Raw genomic sequence first — 12,819 nt, forward strand, 5'->3', positions numbered from 1 at the left:
TGTAAGGAACCCTGGGAGCACAGTGCTAAGCATTCTACTGCGAATCAAGAGTTGGCAGCTTCAAACCCACTAAGCTCCTATGTCCTATGGGATCACAATTAGTCCGAATTTACTCAATGGCAGTGGACAGTAATGCTATCATATCAGCAAGTCTGCCTTGCAGTAGGAACACAATTATTTGTTGAATAAAGAATGAATGTATTTGATTATACTTCTTTGCTTATCTATACCTCAAAATTTTCCTGGCTGACAGATATAGCTACCTCAGTGATTTATAGAGAGATTGTTAACATTTTCCTTCAAAGTACATTTCTGTAACATCTAAGGCCTTTTTTAGGGAACAGGTAGATAGCAACAGAAGTGTAGATGAAAAAGTATATAGAAGTGAATGGGAACAAAAAAAAAGAAGTGAATGGAAAATGGCATTCATTTTTAGGTAGGGTTTAATTTGCTTTTGTGTTTAAGGATTGTTATAAACTCTTGATGATTAAAATGAGTTAAATCAGTTTCTACATCTCGATCTCAATTTGTCTTAGATCCCACAACACACATTCTGTACTTGATAGAAAATATGTGAGGAACAAATTAGGAATGTGTGGTTGCATCTCATTGATTGATCACATTTATTGTCAGCAACTTTAAATTTTTTGACACATGCTGACATGACATTGGCCTGCCTCTGTTCTAGCCTAGAACCTTCAAAAAATACAAGCATTCACTTATGTCACAGTGGTGGGAACTTTTTTTCCATTAGATTATCTTTGTTTTCCTCCATGGAATTGTGTAAATTTGGGTAATTTATCAAATATGTTTTTAATAATTTTAAACTAATTTTAAATTGGACGGTGTTAAATAAAAGCAACACTTTTTTTTTTATTTGTATGGGATTCAATTTTTTTCCAAGGAATGTTTTAGGAAAAATAATTCCATTTGAAGAAATCAGTCAAGGTGTTATTTATGTGTGAGGATTTACTTCTCTAATGGAAAAAAACTTCATGTATAGGCATTTATACCAACATTTCAAAAAATGTTCAATGATATAAGCTGGGTAGGAACAACTTACTCTTTTGTGAACAGTTATATACTATGGTTTCATTAGACCTTTACATAACAATATTCCAAATTAAAAGGCCTTGATAATCCAGAATACGTTAACAATGCAGATTACTACAGATAATAAGTCTTCTGACAAGATTTACACTAACAAAAGCAATCCACTGGAAGTGACAGTGGTTTCCAATAATTGCTCAGAGAATAGTTTTAGTTGTAAAAGACAACCTGTGGTCAGTTAGTGACTGGAAGTTAACAAAGAACTGAAAATATAAGATGTTCAGGAGATCAGAAACAGATCTTGGTACTTCCTTAATCTATTTTCTTTTACTCTCACCAAAATAACAACTTACTTGAATTTAATAAATTTAAAGCTTAGTTCATCTTGATATTATTTCAGTTATCTCTACAAAATAAATTTCAGAAACTTGGGAGAAATCATTTTAAGCCCCCTCCCCCCCTTTTTTTCTCCATAGCACCTTTTCATATCTTGGTAAAATTCCCAATGATTTATAATTGTATAACAAATTTTTATGAAATGGATATACAAGAAATATTAGTGTTAAAGCTCACTTTTAGGGAGGAGGGTGGGGGGGAAAAGAGTCGCTACCAAGGCCACAATAGAAAGTAATTGTCTAGAAAAGAATGATGGCAATATATATACAAATATGCCTGAAACAATTGATGTATGGATTGTAATGAGAATTGTAAGAGCCCTCAATAAAATGATAAAAAGCATGCCCTTTATTTCTCAAATGCTTTCTTAAATTAAAAAAATATATAGCCACTTTATAGAAAACCTTAAAATGGTAATTCTACCACACTTATATGAAGTAGTCATATAACTATTTTTAAGAGCCCGGGCCATTTAAAATAGCATAACATAACTTTTAGTAGTTTAAATATAAATAAATTATAGTAGGTGAAAAATTATTGGCATATAATGGGTTTTTACTGAAGATATTTTATTAATGACAATGATCTGAGAGACAGATATCAAAACAAAATTCAAAGCAGTATCAAAGGATTTTATTTTATAAATTCAAGCCAATTTATTATCAGACAAAGTAGATTTCCCCATACAAATGTATAAAATATGTATAAAAATTCTTAAAAGTATAAAGTCTGCTAAATATATTTAAGAAAACTTATGGTGAAGATGTTTTAATATAAAATTAGTAAGCAATACCTAGAATTATGCTCTTTTAACAAATGTGGTAGACACAATGGATATATGCACGAATTGTGGTAAGAGTTGTACAAGCCCCCAATAAAATGATTTTTAAAAGAAAAAGAATTACGCTCTTAAAGATGAAAAAAAGCATTAGTGTTCAGATGACTGAAAACCGTGTATGCCAGTCTTATGTGACTAAGACCTGCAGCAAAAGTGCTGTCGCCTTCTGACTAATGGAGTCACTACTCTCTGTTGGCAAAGTTGTAATGCTAAGTTTATACTTTTAATTCTTAATCTATTAGCTGGCGGGGCATGATTAGCGCCTGAAACGTTCTAAATGTTTTATATTCACATTTTGGGACAGCCATTTGAAATAAGTGTTATCCTTCCCAGTTTGTGGATGGGTATGAGATTTTGGCCACCAAGGTGCCACTAATGCTACCCTATAATTGAATTAATGAATGACAAGCAATGTCCATGTAGCAAAGATCAGAGAATCTTCCTGCAGTAGTCAGGATTGTCTTTCTCCATATATATATTGAGCTAATACCAGCTGAAGCAATGAATAATTGATTTGATGTCTATAAATATAGGACAATCTTTTGAATAGGAAGAAAAAGATTTTGTAATTTTTAAATGTACATTTCTTACATATGTATATCAAACCCATCAAGTCTACTATTGCTGATAATGATCTTATAGGATAGCATAGGATGGTCCAAAGTGTTCTCAAGGGTATAAATCTTTACAGAAGCAGATTGCTACATCTTTGTCCTGTGAAACATTGTGTCAGAACTGCCCATCTTTTAGATAAGCAGCTGAGTGCTTTAACCATTGTGCCAACAGTCTCTTCACATGCATTTGGTGACATAATTTATACTTACATGTGTAAATAAAATCATATATAAGAAGTACCAAGCCTATTGCCATCAAGTTGATTCTGACTCAGGATCTAGTAGAACTCCTTAGGATTTCCAAAATGAAATCTTTATGGAAGCAGCGTGCTTCATCTTTCTCCTGCATAGGAGCTGGTGGTTTCAAGCTGTCAACCGTATGGTTACCTGGCATTACTTAATGTACAATACCAGTATGGGCCCTTACATAAAGTACAGCCCTCTTCCCCGCCCTCCACCTTTATTCCCCTCTCCATCACTGTCACCTTACCCACCAAGACTAAGTTAACGACTATATGTATGTTCCAGGTTTTCCTCCATGCTCATAAAGTTGTATACAAGCATATATACACATAGGAATACAAAGAATTTAGCTTTTCAATAATAGATTATACTGTACACATTTTTGGTGATCTTACTTCATTCAATGAGTTCTTGTTGGGAGTCCCTCCAAATTACCTTGATAGCTCTAATTTATTCTATTGTGTTAAACATATACATAACAAAACATTTGCCATTTTATCATTTTTACATGTAAAATCCAATGACATGATTTTCAGCGTGTTATACAACCATCTCTGTTTCCAAATTTCTCCATCACCCTTAATAGAAACTTAGTGTTCCTGAAGTACTAATTTCCCCTTTCCTCCTTTCCGCCCCTGGAAATCACTAATAAATCTTGGTTCTGTACATTTGCCTTTTCTTGATATTTCATAAGTAGTACCATACCATATTGTTCCTGTTATGAGTGACATTTCACTCAACACAATGTTCTCAAGATTCATTCATATTTTAGCATGTTTGGGGGGGTTCATGTTGCCTCATGGTTGAGTATGATTTGTATGTACATACCACAGTTATTCATCCATTTGTCTCATTGAATATTTAGGTTATTTCTACTTTTCCACTGTTGTCAATAGTGCTACAGTGAACATTGGTGTGCATGTATCTGTATTCTTTCAAATCTTTGAATTATTTTGAGTATAGAGCTAGGATTGGGATTGCTAAAGGTGATTTTATGTTTCAACTTTTTTATGAATATTCTTTATGGATGAATAATATTCTATGATGTAGAAGCACCGTAATTTATGGAATTATTTCCCTAATTTATTGAACATTCACTTTGTTAACTGTTTTTGCTGCCAAAAAGCATGTAGTAAATGACTGTAGAACTGCCTATACTATTTATATCCTGATTTATTTTATATGAAACATTTTAGGACTGGAACTACTGTATTATGAGATGTGTGTCTCTATGTAGCTAAGAATTTCTAATAAAAGTCATAACCATTCACATTTCTTCTAGCGGTTTGTGGCATCCCTTTCCTACATCCCTTTAGTAATGTTAACACCTTTTAATTAATTTATTTATTTTTGTTAAACCTTTAAGCATTTACCATTTTCTTAGGTATAAAATGGTGTCTGTTATTTTCTATTTTTGAAGTTAACACATTTAGATTTTCTTTTCTGGGAATTGCCTATTTATGTGCTTTGCCAACTTTCCAATGGGTAGCTTTGAGTTTCCAAACCAATTTTAAGAAGTTTCTATATAATTTCATAACCTCCTTCTAGAAAGCTTATGACTTGAACTTATGTTAGCAATTCTCAACCCAACCTATTTACCTTTACTGAGCCAAACAGCAGAATGCAAGTAGGCTTCAGGCTCTGGGTCTAAAAGAAGCATCTGGTGGGAAGGAGTAAGATGTGGACCCATAGAAATGCTTGAATCCCCTCTACTGCCTTCCTGCCTCAAAGGAACATTGATATTAGCCTGTCCTCCAAGAAATAGGGAAGGAATGAGCCAGCTGAGTCCTCCCTACTCTAGAGCAGAGATTTCTTTCTCAAATGTTGGCAGAGGAGCAGAGTGTCCTTTTTGCTGCCTATCCCTACTAAACAGTTGTCAAGGTAGAAAAAGAGTAAACTCCTGTAAGAACTGTTTACACTGTGCTTCAGTGAACAGACTAAATACTATAGAACACCCTGAAACTCTGTTGCTAAAAATAAAAAGCAAAATGTAAAAAATAAATAAAAGGCCCCAATAAAGCATAACAGCTGAAAGAGAACAACTTGAATAAAAAAGTCTGAACACAAGTTGCAAAGTTCCATTTTTTGTTTGTTTTGTTTTTTAAGCATCTGGAGCCCAAACTCAATATTTTGAACCAGATAATAGCAATAGGTGAATTGAGGAATGGTCATATGGAGAATGGAATTAGATGCTTGAAGAATTTAGTAGAGAAATATAGCCTTAAGGAAAATATCAAAGAAAGCTCAGATGTTGAGGCGAGAGCCCGATCCTAACATATGAACAATAACTGTTCTTGAAGAAGCAGAAGGAATAAATGGAAGAGGGGCATTCACTTTGAAAAGATGTAGGGTTTGTTTTTTTTTCCTACTAATACCCTAATCTGTAGGTTGAAAGGCATGCTGAACTGCAGGCAGAATTACGAATTCTGTTATCTGATGATGACAGTAAATGACAACAGAATGCTCATTCTGTGCCAGACAGTGTTTTAAGAACTTCATGTTATTAACTTTCTGAGCCTCACAATAGCCTTGTGAAATAGGTATTAATATCACTCTTATACAGAGAAAGGCAATAGATGTTGAGTGGCATAGCCAGGATGTGAAGCCAAGGTGCCCTACTCCAGAGTACTGATGACACTGACTTCAAGTTCAAGCATATCCTATTAAAATTTATGAACTCCAGAGATCAAGGAGTAATCTTACAAGTTCCAGAGGAAAGATCAAATTGCCATTAACGGGGGAAAAACTCCCATCGAGGTTCACTTTTGCAGCACCTTAACCCAGAAAACAGGGAAAGCACTATTAAGAGAAAAGGACCAAAATCTAGATTTCTCTAACAATCAAGCTAGTTACTTGCCAGGGTGAATCAAATGTGCTTGTACACTACAATTAAGCAACTGAAAACACCACCTGATGGAAACACTCAAGGAAAAGAAAACAATGGTATTTAACCTTGGTCTTTGAACACCCTGTTTCCCCAAAAGTAAGACACCCCTGAAAATAAGACCTACTCACAGTTTTGCCCCTCGCTGAAATATAAGGCACCCCCAAAAATAAGACCCTCCCAAAAATAAGGCCCCCAAAGCTACCGTAACTCTGGACTCGACCTTAGAGGCAGCGCTGCACAACTCACTGTTGGCCGCAGTGCACCCGAAGCAGACAGGAAGTGCGAGGTCTCTTTTAATAAACAAATGTGTACCGTATTCTTCTTCATGGAAAAATAAGGCATCCCCTGAAAATAAGACCTAGCGCAGCTTTGGGAGCAAAAATTAATATAAGACACTGTCTTATTTTTGGAAAAACGGCAGTATTCCTCCCACCTAGAGTAACTTCACCTTCAGGTTAACTTTCTCTAGCGAATCTTTTTCAACTTCCTAAATTTCATGTTTCTCCTATAAATTTCCACTAAACTCTGATTCCCTCATTTTAGCATTTACCATAGTCTCTTACAACAGCCTTTTGTATATAATACTTATGAGAGTAGGAACAGATTATGCCTGTTTCACTATGGTAACTCTAGGACCCAGCCCAGGTGCCTGGAATATAGTAGATTGACTTACTGACTGAATATGCATCATCAAAACTCTCAAACTTGCCTTGCTGTCTTATGTAGATCATTGTAGGTAGTGGCCTTTGAGGAAAGTAAAGCTTTACATTTGTCTTTAGTGGATACACAATGGCCTTTTCAGGTAGCGCTTGTATATATTTCTATATCTGTGTCATGGCTATTTAATAAAGATTTCAATGCACAGAATAGGGTTTCAACATAAAAGAGTGTATGCCAGTTAATAGGTGAGTTTGCAAGATTGATCAAAAATCTTTTTCAGAGTTAGAATCTTGTATTTGGTAATCTAAAAGTGATGATAAACACGTATTCTTTGTTTCTTTTCAGATTAAAGCTAAAAATTATGACAAGGTTGAAAAGGTAGGATTTAAATATTCTTTATAGTATATGTTGAAGCTTAACTTGGTAGATGCCATCAAGTAGGTTCAAACTCTAGGATTTTAGGGACCCTATGTACAGCAGAAGGAAACACCACCCAGCCCTGCACCATCCTCACAACTGTTATGTGCTGAAGCCAATATAAGCAAATAAAGTTCTTACATCTAGGGAAAGGAAATGTCATGATACCTAACCTTGGTGTTCGGACATTGTTCCTCCGGCCTTGGAGGACCTCTGTCCCTTCTTTCCCAGAAGTGCGTTGTACTATTGTACAACAGTTTTGTATATTTGAAATTGTTTTGAAAGAAAAATTAGGAACAGGTAATAATTATACTCCACTCATCAAAATAGCAAGAATGATTTTGACTAAACTTAAAGGAGGGCATTGTTAGTTGCTCTTTATGGGGGCGGGGCTTGAAAAGTCCATGGAAAAGTTTCATTATTTTTTAATTCCATTTTCCATGACCTTTAGAAATCCCCTTGGATTTAGAAAGTGGTAAATTTGTGAGAAGAGTGATTTATTTTTAATATTTAATTTTATCCATGTACAAATGAGGTTTGATTATGAATTCTAACATTCTTTTGTTTATAGCTATTTCAGAGATGCCTTATGAAGGTTTTGCACATTGATTTATGGAAATGTTACCTTTCATATGTCCGAGAAACAAAAGGAAAACTACCAAGTTACAAGTAAGTTAAATCAGAATCTTAAGAATGCAAGTTACCTCCAAACATACGAGGGCGGGGGAGCTCCAAAAAGTACCTTGAAAATGGAATTTTTAAAAAAAGGAAATATCCACCAACTTTTTGAAGCCCCTCTTTTAGTCAGTCCCACATGAACTCACACCTTTTCTTAGTTCTAGCTGGGAAGAAATATAAGGTTAGGAAAAAACAGGATTCTACAAGAAATCAAGAGACATTGAAAATATGCTTCAGAGAAATCCACTGGCATTAGCTTTACTCCAGAAAATGCAATCACCAAAACCCTTTATGTTGAAAGACTACCTTTGTAGCACCAAAGGACTTCCAGCTCAAAATTAGCATGTTTTGTTTGTCCTGAGACCTCTCTTAGCCGGGTGCAATGCCATTTGTTACTTGAGTATTCTAAGATATCCTTTACAGTTTACTGTTACACAGTTGACCTTGTCACTATTACTTAAATCCACCTACCTATCTAAATAGTGAACCATTCTCAATTCTGTTTATTTACTTATTCTAATATTTTATATTTTTGTTTAAAGTTTACACGGCAAATTAGGTCCCCACCTAATACTTTCTATAAACATTGTTCAGTGACATTGGTTACTTTTTTATACATTGTTATTATTTCTGTTGCTATTAATCTAGTTCCTTGTTCCCTCCTCCTTACCTTCTCATATTTAGTTTATAACAATAAGGATATAGTTCTATGTACATATATTTATATGTTAAGTATTAAGGTAGCACACAGACATTGTGCCTCTACTCAAGTCCTTCAACACAAGAAAACTTTGTTCTGATAATCTGGCATTCTGTGATGCTCACCTTTCTGACACCATCACTGAAGATAAAATGGGTACATAAGCAAATGAAGAAAGCAGATGGTGCCTGTCTTTCTAAGATATAGCGTATGGGGTCTTAAAGGCTTAAAGTTAAACAAGAGATCATCTGGCAGGGAAGCAACAAAGCCCACATGGAAGAAGCACACCAGCCTGTGTGATCACGAGGTGTCGACGGTATAAGGTATCAGGCATCAGAAGACCCAAAACAAACAATCATAATATGGATGTGAACGAGGTGGGGTCAGTGGAGACCCAAAGTCCATCTGTAGACAGTTGGACATCCCTTTACAGAAGGGTCACAGGAAGGGACAAGTCAGACAAAACACCACATTCCTCTAGTTCTTTAATGCAACCCCCACTATCATGACCCCAGTTATACCTTACAAAACCGACTAGACCAGAGCTTGTACACTGCAACCGATTAGCAATCTAAACACATGGAATCCAGGACTGATAAAAACCCTCAGAACAGTAATGGAAGTAGTGATATCATGAGGTTAAGGGGGAGAAAAGGGAAACCAATCACAATTATTGACATAACACACACACCCTGGAGGAACAAACAACAAACATGGGTGAAGGGAGACAGCAGACAGTGTAAGATGAGAATAATAATTTAGCAAGGGTTCAGAAGGGTGGAGGAGGGAGGGAAAAAAGTGGAGCTGATACCAAGGGCTCAAGTAGAAAGAAAATGTTTTGAAAATGATGATAGTAACATGTACAAATGTCCTTGATACAATGGATGTATGGGTGGTTGTAAGAGCCCCCAATAAAATGATTTATTCTAAAAACAAATGCAAGCCATCTCCAGGCATGTGATTCTCATTGCCATTGAGTCCATTCTGACACATAGTGACCCCATAGGAAGAATAGAGCTGCCCCTGTGGGTTTCTGAGACTAACTCTAACAGGAGTAGAAACCTCATCTTTCTCCCAAGGAGTTGCTGGTTTCCAACTGCTGACTTTTCAGTTAGCAGCCCAATGCAGAACTACTACGCCAGCAGACATAAGGCTTCCAGAAATTCATGGAAAATTAGAGCGGGGGTGGGCTGGGGGAGGGCACCCAGTACTCAGAGGTCACATGTTTTCTTTTATGTGTCGGTCTGTTATTTATGTAAAAGGTAACTTGCAAGTGTGGTTTTAGTATATAGCTTAAAGAGTATCTCAGGGGTTCCTCTAGTCTCTCCCCGTTCAGAAAGTGGGGCCTTTTTCAGCAATTTGAGTTTCCTATATTTTTCTCCCCTTCTATCATTTATTGTGACCCTTATCCACTGCCAAAAAATCCATTGCCATCAAGTCTATTACAACTCATAGTGAGCCTGTCGAACAAAGTAAAACTACCCCTTTAGGTGTTCAAAACTAAATCTTTACAAAAGCCTCATCATGGTTCTGCAGACCTGCTAGTCGTTTTGAACTGCTGACGTGGTTAGCATCCCAACATGTAACCCACTACCCTACTGGGGCTCCTGGTCAGAACAATAAAAGTAACCAGGCAACATCTAGTTCTTCTGGTCTTAGGCTAGAAGAGGTCATAGTTCTTGGTTGGCATTGGGCTAACTGTGAGGGCAGCCTCTGCTTGGAAGAAAGATGAGGCTCTGCTTCTGTAAAGATTTATAGTGTCAGAAAAAACCCTATAGAGTCACTATGAGTCAGAAGCAACTTGATGGCAGTGGGATTTGTTGTTGTTGTTTTTAGTATTTAGACCTGTAGAATAATTTCCTCTTCTTTTCTTTCTCTTTTGCTTCACACGCGTAGGGATCAATAGTTGTATCTTAGATGACCACTCAAAATCATTTAGGACTCCAGACACTAGTCGCTAACCTAAGGCGTAGTACATAAACTTTATGAATTATGACAATTGTCTGAGTTGTCCTACAAGATTATTGTCCTAGCCTCTAAACACAGTAAGCCAGTCCCAGTAACAGTAAGGCACTTGGTTATGTCTAGAAAGCATCTGTATCTGTGTGTCCTTTGTGCTTATATGAATATGTATGCAATACATCCATGTATATATATATATATATATATATATATATATATATATATATGCCTAGCCTACAGATATGCTATGCATGCACCTCTATATATACACATATCTTGCTATGCATATATATGCATACATACATACTTATGTAACCACACACGTTTTTTGAGTGTTTATTGCTTTTGTTGCAAAATTGCATGTGTTAGAGCATTTATTAAAAATGTCCTTATTCCTGTGTTTCATAAGTGTCATCATTTACTTTGATCAAGTTCACCCACGTTTAGTATTGCTTTTTCCATCACACAAATAGCAAGTGTTTACCTCCCTCCCCATGTCATCACTGATAATCACCAATGGATATTGATTGTTTATATATCCCTATTATTTTATAAAAAATTGCTATTTGTCTTTTTAGTTTTCTTGCTTTCACTCAGCATAATGTCCTCCAGATTCAAATACATTCTATTTGCAAAACTTATCACTATGTTTATAATTACGTAGCATTTCATTGTATGTACCAAAATTCATTTATCTATTCATCCATTCACAGCACTCAGTTCCTTCTTTATGCTATTATGAACAATCCTACAGTGAACACAGTTGCACATTTGTCTCCATCTCATTCTTATTAGATATCTAGAGTACATCCATAAGGATGAGATTGCTAAATCTTAAGGTAATTCAATTTCTAGTTTTCAAGAATGTGCCATGTCATTTTCCATAGAGATGGTACCATTTTACAGTCCTACCAGCAATAGATAAGGGTTCCAGTCTTCTAATGTTCACCAATATTTCTTGTCTGTTTTCTTAACCAGTCCCATTTATGCAGGTGTGAGCCTAATACTTTTTTATATAAAGCAAACAGGTGAGCACTTATTGTCATAATTCATATTATATATTGTATTATCTTTAGTGGTCTTATATTGAAAGGACAAATTATTTTCCCCTAACTTTCCCCCTTCATTAGAGCACTGGAGATTTACATATTTGAACCTTACCAAAGATAAGATTAAGTAACTTAAGTGATATAAAGATAAGTAAGACATAGGCCTTCTCTTTGATAAGCTCCCATGTAGAAGGGAAAGGAACAAGAACACTTACATTCATGACGTTGATAGGCTAAACATGAAGTAATGGCTTTCTCAACTTTCAAAAATATCTTCACTTTTTTTTGTGTTAGAAAACATTCATCTTGATATATGATCAGAAGTTATGGTTATGTTTTAGTTGCAGATACATTTTAGCAGCAAGTTTTTTTTTCTTTCAAAAAACGTATCTTTCACCACTTCATTTCAGAGAAAAAATGGCTCAAGCATATGACTTTGCACTGGATAAAATTGGAATGGAAATTATGTCGTACCAGGTAGAGTTACATTTTTAATATATATTCAATACTCAATAGACTTGAAAATAGCCCCAAATATTAACATTTTGTTTTATTTCTTAGATTTGGGTAGACTATATCAACTTCTTAAAAGGCGTGTAAGTATTATTGTACTTTTGTTTTTTATGTAAAAAGTTTATTTATCTATAAATTAAATAACATAATTGATGGCAATTCATGTCTAATCTCAGGGAAGCCGTTGGATCCTATGCCGAAAATCAGAGAATAACAGCTGTCCGAAGAGTTTATCAACGAGGTTGTGTTAATCCAATGATCAATATTGAACAACTCTGGAGAGATTATAACAAGTATGAAGAGGTAAATTTAGATCAGAAGTAATTTATTTTATAAGCACATATCTATTTTTTTAATCCATGGTGAATTCAAATCTCTCTAGCAGTCAGACCAGAACTATTTCTAATTTTTTTAAGGTTTGATACACATTAGTGCTATTTTTCAGAGTAGTCTAAGAGAAAAACAATTCTTATAAAACTCTTATTCACTGGTGAACCACATTTACACAGACACACACATACACTTTGTCATTTACCAGATCTGGATGGATACCTTTATAGAATTGTTTTTTCAGTAGTAATCATAAATCACCTGTTCCCCCTCATTACAGAAATGTGATCCTATGCTTGTCATTGGGTCCTGACTCATGGCTACCCCATGTGTATAAAGTAGAAGTAATCTGAAGGGTTTTAAAGAAGCAGATTAGAAGTCTGCCAAGCCTATCTTGTCTCTGAGGAGCTTCAAGCTGCCAACTTTTTGGTTAGCACACAAGAGCATAATCATTTTTGCCACCCAGGGACTCCAGAAATATG

General features: G+C 35.4%; 1 protein-coding gene across 1 annotated transcript in view; it reads left to right on the top strand.

Annotated features, from left to right (window-relative positions):
• Positions 1–12,819, top strand: part of CSTF3 (cleavage stimulation factor subunit 3) — an 85,556-nt gene that overhangs the window by 46,443 nt on the left and 26,294 nt on the right. The window contains exons 4-8 of the mRNA XM_004708276.3: positions 7,034–7,066; positions 7,677–7,774; positions 11,905–11,971; positions 12,056–12,090; positions 12,184–12,310. Of these exons, the coding sequence (XP_004708333.1) occupies positions 7,034–7,066; positions 7,677–7,774; positions 11,905–11,971; positions 12,056–12,090; positions 12,184–12,310 (360 nt within the window). The remainder of the gene's footprint in view (positions 1–7,033; positions 7,067–7,676; positions 7,775–11,904; positions 11,972–12,055; positions 12,091–12,183; positions 12,311–12,819) is intronic.

This window comes from Echinops telfairi, unplaced genomic scaffold (assembly GCF_000313985.2).
Source record: "Echinops telfairi isolate 266 unplaced genomic scaffold, ASM31398v2 ScPeMD7_60;HRSCAF=208, whole genome shotgun sequence".
Lineage (NCBI taxonomy): Eukaryota > Metazoa > Chordata > Mammalia > Afrosoricida > Tenrecidae > Echinops > Echinops telfairi.